The 15,935-nt window shown below is 44.3% G+C and overlaps 1 protein-coding gene across 6 annotated transcripts in view; it reads left to right on the top strand.

The window, feature by feature from the left end:
* The window catches only part of RHBDD1 (rhomboid domain containing 1), a 115,756-nt gene that overhangs the window by 16,509 nt on the left and 83,312 nt on the right, over window positions 1-15,935 (top strand). For 4 of the 6 annotated variants that reach the window (XM_084779828.1, XM_084779823.1, XM_084779825.1 and 1 more), the window contains 2 exons: window positions 7,356-7,852; window positions 8,903-9,035. In XM_084779828.1, the coding sequence (XP_084635954.1) occupies window positions 7,420-7,852; window positions 8,903-9,035 (566 nt within the window). In that variant the 5' untranslated portion in view covers window positions 7,356-7,419. Of the gene's footprint in view, window positions 1-6,061; window positions 6,237-7,355; window positions 7,853-8,902; window positions 9,036-15,935 lie in introns of those variants that run through there. The other 2 variants (XM_084779826.1, XM_084779824.1) reach the window with 2 other exon arrangements.

The following is a 15,935-nucleotide window of genomic DNA, read 5'->3' as shown; positions in this document are numbered from 1 at the left end:
AACAGTGGGGAAAGCCCACCTGCAGATGAATAGGGAAAACAGGATATGGGTGTGTCCATACAGTGAAACTTGTCCATAACAAGTGTTGGTATAACACAGAGTGATCTTCAAAGTCAGATGCTCTGTATGGCGTGATTTCACTTACATGAGATGTCCAGAGTAGCTAAATCTTATCAGAAATTAGGTAGACAATTAAGGTCTAGAGGAAGAGTGGTAGTGGAATCACTAAAAGGTCTGGGTGTCTTTTTGGCAACAAGAAAGTTCTGGAATCAATACTGGTAATGGTTACACAAACTATGAATATACTGAAATCCCCTGAGTTATGTGCTTCAAGAGTGTGACTATTATGGTATGTGGATTGTGTCTCCATTTTAAAAATTCTAAACTTAAGCATTGTGAAAGTCAGATATTTAGAAAACTCTTAGCTTAGGCCATAGCAGGCCTTTGTTAATTATTATATTTTCCTATAATTAACAAATAACAATATATATTCAACTATGTACAACTGTTAAATGAAATTTACCAAAGGTCTCAAAGCAGCAATGGCACACCATTGATCTTTCTCAGCTATGTAACAATGAACATTTTCTTGGAGAGGGAGCCACACAATGGGAGACGACGTCAGTAAATTTGTAGCACTTAAAATAATACAGAGACCCAGTCTTCAGCGAAGTGTTTAATTACTCCCATTAAGACTCTATCATGTCTGTGTTTCTTGTGGAATTAATTTGGTTACTATCACATACCAAATTGGGAATAGAATTTATAACTGGTATATATTCTTGCAATTTAATGGTTTCAGTTATTATTGAACATTTAAATCTGAAAATTGAGATATATACTGCCTTGGTAAATGATAATGGTAAGATATTTTCTGCTTTGCAAGTAGAATTCAAAATCCCTGTAATTAGTTTCTTTTCCCTTTCTCCTCCTTTCTGCCCCCACCCCTTGGGACACACTGGTTTCCCAAGTTATGAATTTAGTTTCTTTGTTTATTCTAGCCATGTAGTTTTTCTTATTACATACCTGTTTAATTTTTAATTTCTCATTAAAAGTAAATATGGCTAATTTCCCCATCAATATTCAAGAAATCTTCCATGATCTTTGCCAGAACCCTGATATAGTGTATATTACTACATAATTAAAATGGTATTTTTCTTGTCAAATAGTTCTGGCAAAGCAATCTGTCAACACATTTTTAAGTGAAGCATAGGCTTATGTCTATGAAGTCGATACAGTGTTCTGGAAGGGAGAGTGGTGCACCTCACATAGTGGGAAGGTTGTTAGAACTGTGGGATGAATGGAGGTGATAAGGAAGGTCACCTAATTTCCTTAACCATGCTCGTCTATCCTGCAATGGAAGCTCATTCAAAATACTAACCTTGACTCATTTGGGAGCCTCTCCAAGCACAGAGCATGCGCTGGTCACCATGGTCACAATGATCACAGAATAGATAGTTCTGTGTAACTGTGGCAGTCACATTCAACAAGGCTACTCCTGCCCTCTGCCACTTAAGCTGCACTTGTGGGGACTCTTATGATATAGGAGGAGCAGAGTGACTAAGGCAGGGTCTGTGCTGATAGAGCAAGGGTGGGTGAGGCACTGGAGTTAGCACTGTCAAGTTACGATAAAGGGGTTTCACTGTATTCTCGCCATGAATGATAAGACATGAAAAGGTTACTGCTGAGGGTTCACCCTACGTTACTCAAGGTTACAGCATGAGTTCCCAGGAGACAGAAGCACATAACTGAGGCCATGCTTCAGTAGGACTTGTCCGAGCTATGCACATCAGTGGGAGAGGAAGCAGAAGTTAGAACCATTGTGGTTTACTTGAGCAGGGCTGAATTCCCCGCTTTACATCTCTCTTCCCCACTGAGCAACTCCACAGCTTATCGGAGGACATTTTAGTATGGATTTGTTACAGGACGCCACTTAAAACTCCTAGGGTGCTGTCCTAGCCTTTGTCAGGGAGGGGCCCTTTCCTCTTTGGCTGAGTCCACCTTTGCATGATGTGTGCATCAAATGAGGGTGCATGCTGCATATGTCTGCTCTTCTTTCCTGGAGCTAGTATCTTCATTTCCTTCAACAAGTATAAATGGTCATGGAGGGGCTGGGAATAAAAGTTCTATTATTTGCTGTCCTCCTAGTACAAAACATTTTATATAGGTGAATGAGAGACTGAATCATCACACTCTGTAGGGAAGGAAAGGACATGTGCACATTGTATTTCTCCTCTAAGGTTGTGCCCTAGGAGCATGCTCAGAAGCCAAAGCTGAACCAACCAAAATTGGAAACCATGATAAAAGGAGTTGTCAAACCTGAGAGTGTGAGTTCATAGGAAACCTTTTTAAAGATAGAAGATGTAAGCAGCTGAGAAAGGGATTAGATAGCGTTTCCCAACACGTGGGCCTCGACCCTTTGGGGGCTGCAGATCAGATATCCCATATATCTATCAGATATTTACACTGCGATTCATACCAGGAGCAAAATTACAATTATGTAGTAGCAATGAAGGCAATTTTATGGCTGAGGTGACCACAACCTGAGGAACTGTATTAAAGGGTTGCAGCATTAGGGAGGTTGAGAGCTGTTGCCCTATAGGCTTGCCTACAGCCTGATCTTCTAGAGGCATTTTCTTAATTGAGGCTCCCTCCTCTCAGATGACTATGCCTTGTGTCAAGTTGACCTAAAAATAGCCACCACTTAACGTACAAACACATCACTGTTAAGCCATATAACCTTTCCTTTCTTGTTCATCCCCAAGGATACACATTAATATGAAAATATTCCAATATATATAAAATATTCCAAGTCTTTAAAGTACCAGTCTTTACAAATTCAAACATTTATCCTATTTAAAAATACAAAGTCTCCTTTAAAACCCAAAAATTACTTTAAAACTTCAGTCTCTCAACTGGGGACTCCTATAAAATAAAAAAATAAAATAAAATAAATACACCCTTACATCAAGAAGGAAGAAGAAGGACACAGTCACAATCTGAACAGAGCAAAGCCAAACTCCAGCAGTATAAATAACTCAGTGTCTATTGTTTGTGATGCACTCATGATCATCAGGGCTCCTCCAAAGGGCTTGGGTCACTTCCCCAGCTCTGCCCTTTGCAGCATACAAAGCGTGTCTTGTAAGCTCAGTCAGGCTCCGCTCCACTGCTACCTGCTGTTCTTGGTAGCCATCTCCCAAACTGTCCTGGTGCCTTGCAGCCAGTGGGCTGCATTTTGAACAGCAACCTCTTCTGCGCTCTCTCCAGGGACTATAGCTCTGTCACGTAGTGACAAGCCTCAGCTGCTCTCAAAACTAGCACCACCTGGGTGACTCTTAGGTACAACCTTGGTTGCCTCTGGAACACACACAGCTTCTGGGTGCTGACGATGAGGACACATTTCCCAGAAGACTTCAGCTCAATGGTGCTGTTCTCTTCTTCAGCCACAGCTGACCAACAACCATTGTCCCAAGCAAAGCAAAGTTTTACTGTAGTTCTTCTAATCTCTTGTTAATCACAGCAGCTGGTACTTCAGCAGCAGCTGACCAGTTGTCGCAGAGTCTTCCCACAAAATGCCCGGCAGAGTTTTTGCTTCCCCCTACACCATCGTCTGCACTGCTCCCAACATGCTCATCTCTCAAACTCCTACAGAAAAAAACTCTCCAAATTCTCAACACTCAATAACTTTTCTAGCCTCAAGGTCCTTCCACAATTCTCCCTAACCAACCCAGTCAGCTCTGTCACAGCAATACCCCAGAGTCATGGTACCAACTTGTCTCAGTTAGGGTTTCTTTTGATGCAGCGAAACACTGACCAAAATCAAGTTGGGGAGGAAAGGGTTAATTTGTTTTATACATTCACACTGTAGTCCATCAGAGAAGGAAGCCAACAGGAATTCAAACAGACCAAGAACCTGGCGGCAAGAGCTGATGGAGAGGTCATGGAGGAGTGCTACTTACTGGCTGGCTCCTCATGGCTTGCTCAGCGGGCTCACCAGGCTTACCAGCCCAGTGGGGACATCACACACAGTGAGCTGGGCTCTGTCCCCTTGAATCACTAACTAGGAAAAGGCCCGAATGGCCTGAGTATAGCCTGAACAAATGAGGCATTTTAATTGAGGTTCCCTCCTCTTAGATGACTACACCTTGTGTCAAGTTGACAAAATTAGCCAGCACACGGTCCTCTGATAAGCTTCTTACTGCATCAGGCATTGGGTAATGCAGAAATCCATAACCGCACAAAGGGCTGAGAATAAATGATGTTGGAGTGTTCTAACTTTGACAACTTTAAAACCTGTATCATTTACTTCTCTACTGCTGTGATATAAAACACCGTGACCAAGGCAACTTACACAAGAAACCATTTTATTGGGCTTATGGTTCCAGCGGGTTAGAGTTCATGATGGCAGAGTGAAGGCATGGTGGCAGGAATCGATGAGAGCTCACAAAAGCAGGAGGCTGAGAACACACTGAAGATGGCATGATGCGTTTGAAACCTCAAAGCCAGCCCACTGTCGCACACTTCCTCCAACAAGGCCATACCTCCCAATTCTTCCTGAACCAAATACTCAAACATATGAGCCTATGGGTCCCATTCTCACTGAAGCCACCATAACGTACCGTACCCCCAGAGGCTCAGGGAATGTCTCAGAAGAGGGGACCAAAAAGAATGTGAGAGCTGAGAATTGGGAGGGAGATGTGCAGTAAAAAGATGACGTAGCCATTGTACTCTATCTACACAGCACTTGGGCAAGATTGGACTCGTCACTCTTCAATGTGGATGAAGGAGGGACCAATGAGGCCACACCCTTCCCCACAGTGTTATCAGCCATTAAAGCTTATGGGGGTCGAGGAGGATTATCACTTTCTTCAGTGATGTAGCCACAGAGAAGTGGCCCCATGCTCCGCTCAGTAACTTTTCCTCCCACACCCCAGCCAAGTAACTCTACATCCACAAGAAGAAAATACGGAAGTACTCGGGGAGAAGGGACTTGTTTAGAAGGGGGCCATTGGGAGAGGGAGAAGGATGGGGGTGCAAATGACCATAATTCATTAGGTAATATATAAAATAAAATACTGGAGGAAGTCCATCTCGGGGATTCAGAGTACATTTGAGCTGAGCCATATAGGAATTCTGCCCTTTACAGGACTGTTTTCAACCAAGTGATATGACTCTATTGAAATGAAAATCCTAGCACTTTGCCAGCACATCCTTTGCTCCTAGAATCTTCTAGCAGTCCTGGGATATTAGTTATTCCAGTCTAGTGAGAAGATACTGCGGTCCGGCAGCCTTAGGCCACAGGCTCACTCATGGCACTCCTAAGTAGACGCTTTGTAAAATTTATTTTTCTTTAAATAGTTTCAATTTTTTGAAACTCAAATATAATTCCATCATTTTCTATGAAGCCCATGCACTGTCTAGTGTGCTCAGTTACTGCTACCTGGAGTTGGGAGGTGAGAAGCTGCCACAAGAAAAGACACATCAGCAAACAAGCACTTTGCCCGAACATCTGCCACCTTCTTTGCCTATTTTTCTTTTGTCTATACCTGACTCCCCATCCCCCACTTACTGTTCTTTCTTTCAAACACTGGATCCTTTTTATGGGCCTGTATTTAGCCTGCCCCTGCCTGCTCCATCCCCTCTCCTCACTAGCTGCTTCTCAAAAGCAGGAACCCATCCCTCTCCAAAGTCAATACCTTCTAGGTTAGCGCTTGGCTGTTTAACAATCCACTCCAGAACTTACCTCTCTGTGGTTCAGTGTAGGAGGGGCTCCTTGGATTCCACTTTCCGTCTGTGTCAGTTAGACAGCTTTGCATCTGAAGCTTAGCTGCCAGTTGCCGGGACCCTCGGAGGACCAGAGCCTGTGCAGACTGGCCCTGACTTAGAACCCTTACAGGAAACAGAAGCTGGAAACAGAAGCCTGCAGTACATCTTGAGACTAGGCTTGGGCTTCTTGCATTACCCGCCCCTCTGCTTTCTTTCATTTAAAGCGTGTCACAATGCAGCTTCAGCCTAGCGGGTGGGTGGGGAGGGGTCACCACTGCCTCCTGAAACCCTTCCTTGTCACTAACTCAAATGAATGCTTTAAGACAGTAGGTCCTGTCTGTCACCACCTTTGGCGGAATTGTGTGCCCACATTCTTGGGTTCCCTCTCTGTGCTTACAACATCCCGAGGCAGCGGTTGGTTTGCTTCCTGGTGACAAGTGAGCTCAAAAACAAGGACTGCATTTTTCAATGTAGGGTTTGGCACATAGATAAGTTTTTAGGAGCTTATGACAAATAAAGAGTTCGGGGAGCAGACACCTGGTAGTGCGGAACTTGGGTTAGGCCGTAACATGTTCACAGAAATCTTAAAACCTACTTTTTGGCATTTTGAGTGTTTCTGCTAAAAATAACAGAAGAGATAAAGAGACTTGGCAAGGATTTTTTGGGTAAAATTACTTAAATGTTTGCATATTGTCTTTGTAGGTTTACTGTCATAGTCCAGGTTGTCATTTGTATCTTTTTTATATGCATATGATGTATGCTTAGGTGTGTATGACGTGTGTTTGTGTATTTGTATATGATGTGTGTGTGTGTGTATGACTTAGCATGTGTGAGTGCTGGCACACATGTACCATGGCATGCGTGTAGCGGGTAGAGGCCAACCTCATATGTTGGTCCTCACCTTCCACCTTGGTTGAGGCAGGGTCTCTTGGTTTTTGTTTTCCCTTGCTGCTGTCTACACCAGGCTGGCTGTGACTCTCTTGTCTCTGCATCCAGATTCATCATAGAAGCCCTGGGTTACATATGCAGGCAACCATGCTCAGGGCTGGGCATGCTTTGGATAATTATGTTCAGGTTTTCAGGTTTCCATAGCAAGTTTAACACCCTGAGCCTTCCCCCAGCCTAGTTTTTCTCTATTATTATTATTATTATTATTATTATTATTATTATTATTATTATTATTATTATTAATTGTGTGTATATGATGTGTGTATTGTGGGCAGCATGTCACAGTGCATCTGTGAAGGTCAGGTGACAACCATATGGAGTTGTTTCTCTCCTTCCACCTTTTCATGGGTCCAAGGATCAAACTCAGCTTGCCAGGCTTGCCTTTTAGTTTTGTTTCTTTGCTAAGAAAGACACATTACAAGTTAATGACATAACGGTCAGGGAAAGCATGCCTGTCGTAAAGTTCACTGGGATGTGGGATAACATTTCTCTCTTAGAATGTGAGATGAAGAGAGAAGTTAGAAGTTAATGTCTCCGTTGGGATGAGATGTAGGCCATGCCACTGTGTGCTCATCTTCCAGCGCGGTCCTAGCAGCACGCCTGTTGTCAGCTGATGAATTCGCATGCACTGTGTGTTTCAGGGGCAGCTCTCCGCATTCCTAATCCTTGACTACGGTTCCCCATCTGTGCTCCTGATATCCAGTCATGCAGCGGAGATCCAGGGGGGCCAACGTTGGGCTCCTAATGCTCCTTTCTCAAGTGTTCCATGTTGGGATCAACAATATTCCACCAGTTACCCTTGCAACCTTGGCTCTCAACGTCTGGTTCTTCCTGAATCCTTTGAAGTCCCTGTACCACTCCTGCATCAGTGTGGAGACGTGTTACCAGCAAAAAGACTGGCAGCGTCTGCTGCTCTCGCCCCTGCACCATGCCAACGACTACCATTTGTATTTCAACATGGTGTCCATGCTCTGGAAAGGAATAAAACTGGAGCGAAGACTGGGAAGTAGATGGTTTGCCTACATCATGGCCACGTTCACGCTCCTCACAGGGGTGGTGTATTTACTCCTGCAGTTCGCTGTTGCTGAATTTATGAATCAGCCTGACTTCAGAAAGAACTGTGCTGTCGGTTTCTCAGGTAAGGCGGACACTTTCTGAGGAAACACAAGTGAGGCCCGTGAGGGAGGTTGGCTGTTTGTTTTCCTAGTTGATAAGGGGAAGGACTCTGAGTGGTTTATGGCTGCTGGGGTCTGCATCTGGAAGAGCAGCCTGACTGGGGTACGAGAAGGCAGCGTTTAGGCTGTCCCGCTTTATTCCTCATCTTCATTCGATCTTCAGAAAGAGGAAGGGCAGAGACACCCAAAGCCAGGCCCTCCAACGTCAGCTCATTCTCTGTGAGAAAATATCCAGCTGAAAATTTTTCTTTTAAATAGAAGTATGGATTTATATAAATTAACAGGCAAAGGGATTTTTTAAAATTTTATTTCAGTTTATTTATTTAAAGACAGGTTTTCTCTGTGTAGCCTTAGCTGTCCTGGACTCACTTTGTAGCCCATGCTGGCCTTGAACTCACAGAGATCCGTCCTCCTATGCCTCCCCAGTGCTGAGATTAGAGGCGTGAGCCGCCTAATGGGACTGAAATTGCCACTGGGATTTAAGTTACATGTCCTAAGTGTGTGAATGAGGAGCTTGGCTTGTGGGTCAGGGAGTACAATACGGAAACAAGAAGACGGAACTCTCCTCTCTGATTTTGCTCTTCCTTCCTTCCTTTCTTCCTTCCTTCCTTCCTTCCTGCCTGCCTTTCTTCCTTCCTCCCTCCCTCCCTCCCTTCCTTCCTTCCTTCCAAAATGCAGCCTTCTGTGTGTGATTATGGAGTGCATACACCCTGCTCTCAGCGTTTTCTATACAGGCTACCAGATACATTTTAGTGGTATCTGTTCACTGTTCATATTCAGATAGCATAAAATTAGCTCCTTTAAAGTGAGCAGCTCCCTGACAATCGCTACCATTGCTGGTGGCCCATTCCCACCTTCTGTGTCTCCTCCTGGGAAGCAGTTTGGAGGGACAATGGCCATCCCCACCTGCAGTTCTCCAGTTGGAATAATTGCGTAGTTGTTTTCCTATTTAGTTTTCTTTGATTCTCTCCTTGTTGGATTGTTGATAGGATGTGTTCTCTATTCCTTTCTAGGAGTTTTGTTTGCCTTGAAAGTTCTTAACAACCATTACTGCCCGGGAGGCGTTGTCAACATTTTGGGCTTTCCTGTCCCCAACAGATTCGCTTGTTGGGCAGAGCTGGTGGCCATTCACTTCTGCAGCCCAGGGTAAGTCTTTACTCTCAAGGAATAAACACAGGCACTGGATGGTCCGTGCCAAGGAGAGGAAATAATAACGAGGGAGCAAGCTTTCTGTTTTTTCATGTGGCGTTGGCCTGTAACCTCAGCACTTAGGCATCCAAGGCCAACTTGGGCTATAGAGAGACTCGGTGTCTCAAAAACCAAAACGAAACCAAAACAAGTTGATTGTTCTTTTACCATGAAGTTTTATTTTTTAACTCCAAGGACAGATTTGAGCTCCACGGTTTTGATACTAGACATTCTCTGGGTGGAATCCTTACTGAAGTGTGGACATGCGGTGTTTTCACTTCTTCCCTTTTATCTAGGAATAAGACTCATAGTTTACAGACTGGATCAGTATTAACCAGTTACTGGTGAATTCTAAGAATATTCTAGAGAATCACATAGATACCACAGGAAGATTAAAACAAAACAAAACCACACACACTGACCTAACATTTTGGGGCCATGTTAAACTATAAACTGCCTTGATAATAAAAAATCTTTAAGTAGGAAATTTTTACAGAGTAATAGATGACGTCTGCTGGGTGTGGTGGCACAGCCTATAACCTCAGCACCTAGGGGACTGAGGCAGGAGGATCACAGGTTAGAAGCTAGCCTCCACTATATGTTTGAAAAATAAGAGAAGAAAAAGGGAAGTATGAACCGTTTGGAGTTGTGAGGCCCTGCTCTGTTACCTTGGTGCTTTGCCTTGACTCACTTGCTAATGTGGTGTCACTCACTATTCACGGCTGCTCAGCTTCAGACTCATTACTTCATTTCCTTTCTCTTCCTGAGACCCTAGTAGGTGCCTGTGTTTGAAGAGGTGTCCCTGCTTAGGGGGTTGGCGCGTGTGTGTGTGTGTGTGTGTGTGTGTTTAGGGGGGTACTGTGCAGTTCAGGATGGGAGAGGGGTGGGTCCCCAGCAGAATTCTTGCCCTTCCCATCTAGGCCCCCCTACCAGCAGTATCTTATTGAGGAAATAAGGGGGAGCTGATAGCAGAGTGTGTCTCCAGCACAGATTATCAATCTCTGCAGAAAGCTAGGCAAGAAACCAAAGTTAAGAGGGTGACAGGGCGAACAGCTCCTAGGTGAGACAGCCACTGAGACACTGAGCTAGAGGACAGGGGTCACGTGTAAGGGGACCAACAGCTCCGGTCCAGCTGTGGGCCCTCAGCCAAATCGGACTCTTCTGTGCCTCATTTTCCCCACTTGTGGACTGAGGAAGACCACTGTTTCAGCAAGAGCAGGTTTACTTTTGTGAACATCAGGTTTGTGCAGTTCTGTTAATCTTCCTCAAAGATGGGAGATGGAGGGGGGGGGCTGTCAGATTTAAAGCAACAACAACAACAACAACAACAACAACAACAACAACAACAACAAAACTAAGTGAGAAAAGAAACCACAGGAATCTAGGAATTGATTTATATTGTAGAGACATTGCCATCCACCACAGTAGCAGGATGCCAACTGGCAGGCCCACCTGCAGCATTTCCCGCACAAGTTTGTGCTGTAGAAGTTATTCTCGCCAATAAAAATAATCTAGAGATTGTCTTTCCAGAGTGGGGACATCATGGTGTTTCAAACTTAGGTTTTTACTAACTAGTTCAGAAAACCCTCTTTCATCACCCATCATGTACTATCGGGTTATTGTTTAGTCTGGGGAAGCCTCTATCAGGCTGTTTTTACATAAACTCCATAAAATCCCGTGCTTTCCTGGTGTCCTTGTGCACTAATTGTCAGGTGTTGTTGGGTTGACTCGGATACGGCCACTTACCTGGGGCGGGGCCGTGTGAGCTTTGATTTCTTCGCTGACTCAATACTTTGGGCTGAATTGACAAACGTAACTGAAACACTTAAGTAATGCTCTTAGCGCTCAGTCTTCTCTGGAAATTCTGTTATCAGAAATCCATGGTGCTATCGATTATCCCTGTGTATAACTTGTGGTAAACCTTGAAGACAGTGTTGCTTGGGTGTTACAACTGCCTAATCCTTAAAGTCTTATTTGTATGAGTTTCAAAACTGAGACTGAAACTGGCGCATTTATAATGGTTTGTGCTGCATTGTCAAGTATGCATTAGCATAGCTGAACTTCTGTTTAATTTCTGTTTTGACTATTCTGTTCTTGTTGTTTGTTTGTTTGTTTGTTTGTTTTTTGGGTTGTTTTGTTTTGCTGCTATGATAAAGAATATGACCAAAAGCAACTCAAGAAGGGAAAAGTTTCTTTTGCCTACAGCTTGCTATCCATCATTGAGGGAAGCCAGCTCCAGGCAGCAATCCTGAAGGAACACTGCTTTCTGGCTTGTTCCCCATGACTTGCTTTCTTACACAACCCAGTACCTGCTTGCCCAGGGGTGGCACCACACAGTGAGCTGGGTCCTTCCACAGCAATCACCAATTAAGAAAATGCCCCACAGACATACATACCCAAAGGACAATCTGATGTAGAAAATTCCTCAACCGAGGGTCCCTCTTCCCAGGGCACACTAGTTCATGTTGAATTGACAGAAGCTAACTATTTACTAGTGATCAATGTGGGTGGGCCCAGCCCATTGTGAGTGATTTAATCCCTGGGCTGGTGGTCCTGGGTTCTATAAGAAACCTGGCTGAGCAAGCCAGTAAGCAGCAGCCCTCCAAGGTCTCTGCCTCAGCTCCTGCCTCCAGGCTCCAGGCTTGTTTGAGTTCCTGTCCTAGCTTCCTTCGATGAGGAACTATGATGTGGAAATGATAAACCCTTTTCATGGTGTTTCATCGAAGCAATAGAAATCTTAACTAAAACAGAGGGGGAAAGTATATGTATATGGAGGGGAAGGGCACGTATGTAGAGGGGAAATTGTACATATATGGAGAGGAAGATGTATGTATTCAGTATTAGGAAATAAGGCAGGATGAGGCATGCTTTCCTTTGCAAAGAAATTGAAATACCTAAATCCAGAAACATTGGAAGACTCCGACACAGCCTTGGAGATAAAAGCTGACGTATTGCTGCCCAGCGTATGTTCTTTTGGACACTAGTTCCTCTATAAGGTTTCTTAGCTTGTATGAAATGAAACCCAGGGAAGCAGAACCTGGGCAGTTGAACCCTTTCCAAGGGAACTCCAGGTAAGAGGCATCAGAGGTAAGCTGTAACTATTGAAACAGTAGAAGGGTTCTAACCAGCCTGGAAACATGGCTTGGCACGCCTTCCCCTTCTCCCCGACTCCCTCTGCCTTGCTAAAAACCACTAGATCACATTCCTAAAGCTAGTCCCCAAAGTCTGTTCACTCAATTTGGCCACTTCCTCCTCCTGAGGCTGACCTCCAAGGTCCAGCTATCAAAGTATTGAAGTCTAGCAATCAAAAGCCCCCTTTGCTGCCCTAATTAAGATGCCTAATCAAAATTAAACACCTCCTCCTATCACAGGGTTTTCTCTTTTCCTTTTATAAACCACCATTTTCCTATGGTCTGTCTCCTCTCTATGCAGAGACAGGACTTTGACCTAGGGGTTAAATACCCCTTCCCCCTGTCCCTTGGTCCCTTCCCCTTCTCCCTGTCCTTTGTCTCCTGTCTTTGTCCCTTATGAATGACCTTTGTCCCACAGGGGCAAATAAATCTCCTTTGTGCTGAGAACATGGTCTTGGAGTGTCTTGAGCTGACTTGAGTTCCCTATAATAGATAACTATGCTCCCAGGATCAGCTTCTTGTCCCTCTAATTACCAATACTGACTGTGGATTACACTTGTGTCCCACTGGACAGACAGACTGCAGATGCTCCTAGTCTCTCTCCAAGTTTCGAATTCTGTTTGCATATTATGGGACAGAGGGAGGGAACAGGAGAGGAAGGTGAGTTAAGTTGGGGCAGCTCTTATCTGAAGTGCCAGTCAACACACACACACACACACACACACACACACACACACACACACACACACACACACACACAGGGCTCTAGCTACGTAGTAGATTGTTAGATCTTTGTCTCTGAAATTAAGAATAAGGCTGGAGGTGACAACTTAGAAGGTGACTGACTGTATGCAGTATCTCTTGTCCCATCTATTCTTTTATAATTCGGCCATTCAGTCTCCAAGTGATTGAGGTGAATTCTCTTATCTTTTGAACTGATAGATTTTTGACATATCCTTCAATAGAATCCAGCTTAAGTATCATGGTAAGTCCACAGGTTTTGGTTTTTGTTTTTTGCCTTGTGACTTAAAATCTTGGTCCCTGAAGCCCATGTAAGAAATGTAGCTTCCCTGGTCCCAGCCACCAACGGTGTCAATATTAGGGTTGTGAGTGAGCCCTGAACTGCAGGTGCAGCCTGAGGTTTTCATGCTGTGGCTACAGACAGTATGGAATAGAGGCCCCTTGGTGGTGTTCTTTCTGGATTCCTGAAACACAGAATCTGAGTCTAAGAAGGCAGTTGTTCTGTGCCATGCTCTATGGGGCAGCATTTTTCTGCAGTCCTGACATCAGCAGTGAGTCATAGGACAAGAGGAGACATGGAATAAGGCAGTGTAAAGATTGTGCCCTGTGAAGCTGGCTCAGGAAGAAGCAACAGTGTCCACTGTGACTTGAACCCTTTGTCAGTTGTGGCTGGCCATGGCTGGTCATGCCTTGTACCCAACACACTGGAGGCAGAAGATCTGGAAGACTGTTAAGTTGAATTCTAAACCAGGCTGGGTTTCATAGTTAAGACCCTGTGGGCAGGGGAAGAAAGAAGAGAGGAAGAGAGGGAGATAGAAGAGATGCAGGCACCACAGTCAGTGACGCACGTAGGTAGTATGGCTAAGTGTTAGTCCAGTGGACTTTGGCTTCAGTTTTATGTACGGTGCCCAGTTAAGTCTAAAACAAACTAATGTGATAGATCATACACTTTTTGAGTTCTGTTTTCTTCAACTAGAATTGAAAATAGATGAATAGTGTCTGATGTCTGTGTCTGTAATGGAAGAGCGCCAGGTTGTTGGTGGCCTTGAGAAGAACAGACTGTGCTTACAGAGTTCAAGGCTGTTGTATCTTATGAGGACACGACCTTGTCCACAAGGTTTCTTCATGGCCCCCGACTCTCAGGATATGTCTGTGTCGGGGTGTGTGACTCATTCTTCCCCTAAGCCAGAAACACTCCTAGCAATTGTTCAGTTTTAAGCAACATTGTTACCTCACCCCTTTTGGAAAAATACACAGGGTTATCAGGAGCAAAGAAGGAAAAGAGGTGTAAAAATTAACCCCATCCCCAGACGCTACAGTCGCGTTTCCTTATAAACTGTTTGAAAAGTATGTATTTCCAAAATCATAGTAGAAAATAAAACCCACTGGACATTGAATTGAGATCCGCATGAGGGCACTGTGTAAGTGAACAGGCAGGGGGTAAACATGCCAGTCCAGCCATGTTTGAGCCAATAAAGCTATGCAGAGGAAGCCTTGTCACAAGAGCAGCCTGCCCGCCGGAAGCTCTGGAGTGCATCTTGCTCTCTTGGGTTTTGGTCAGCGTTCATGCAGCCGCCTAAGAGGCCTAGGCCTGGGATTCAGGATTTTCAAGAATGGCTTACACTGTTTTTCAAGCAATTACTCAATTTGCACCATGCTTTTGTTAGGTTTAGCACAGAGTGCCCCTGTGTGTGGGGGGCATGCGTTCATGTGTTGTCCAGGATAAGTATGTTCTGTAATAAATACCATTTACTGTTTATATCGTAGAACCATATATTTTATCTTCATATTTACTAAGGCTATCGCATTTTTCTTTCTTCATTTAAAAAATTTTTTCTGTATGTCTGTGTCTACATGCATGCGTGCACATGTGTGTGGATGAGGCCAGAGGTTTATATCAGGTGTCTTCCTCAGTCACTTATACATTATTATTATTATTATTATTATTATTATTATTATTATTATTATTATTATTATTATTTTTGAGACCTCTCTCACTAAGCAGAAGCCCACTGATTTAGCTAGGCTCAGCTGGATCCTCCTGACTCTACCTCCTGACCGCTGGAATTGCAGCCATGTGACCCCTCCTGGCATTTTACCTGGATCTTGGAGATGGAAACTCAGATTCTCCTGTTTGCAGCGTGACCCCTTTACCCACTGAGTCATCCCCCAGCCCCGCCGTTGCATTATTCTAATGAGTTTCAACAGCAAATGCATGTAAAAATGATGATCATCCTGTCTGATTTCATGGAAATTGTTCTCTCAGCCTGTTAGAGTTTTCTTCAAGTCAGCACTCCAGAACTGTTCTCAGAGATTTGTAGAGTAGATGAGGTTTTTTTTTTTCCCTATGTTCCTTGGATGTCTGTTTATGTATTTTATGATTATTGTCTTATGTGCTTCCATAAAGGTGTTGGCAGATCCACCTGCCTTCTGGGAGGGGTTCCAGTCAGACAGAGCTTCATGTGGGAGCAGTATTTCACCCCAAATCAAGACTCCCTTGAGATGGATTTTATATAATGAGACAGACATTTTGAAGCAGGATATTTTCCCTCCCACTACACTTGGAACTCACGGAGGGAAAGGTTTTATATAAATCACCACCCTGGCCATGGAATCAAAGCCTATGGAAAGAGAGCCGGTCCAGACCAGGCCTGAACAGCTGGACTCTTCCCTACCTCTTCCCCAAGCACCGTAGGAGTCGGCCATGCTCCATGCAGAGGAGACAGTTGACCCTGACTGCTAACCTGTCTTTAGTTACTGTCTCCTGGGATTTATTATAACCTCTCCTTTTAAAAATCCCTTGTTTCTGGAGGGATGGCTCAGTCTGTAAGCGTTAGGACATGGATTTGGATCTCTGACCCTAAGTAAAAAGCTGGACACGTGCAGTCCCTGAGGGCTCTGTGGGTAAAGGCGCTTGTTTCTCAAACCTGCTGCCTGCCGTTCAATCCCTAGAGCCCACCGAAATAGTCAGCTGTGGTAGTGCCCA

The sequence above is a fragment of the Acomys minous genome, assembly GCF_964271855.1.
Source record: "Acomys minous genome assembly, chromosome: 4".
NCBI lineage: Eukaryota > Metazoa > Chordata > Mammalia > Rodentia > Muridae > Acomys > Acomys minous.
The sequence above is the reverse complement of the archived record's forward strand: the minus strand, read 5'-3'. Positions and strand labels throughout refer to the sequence as shown.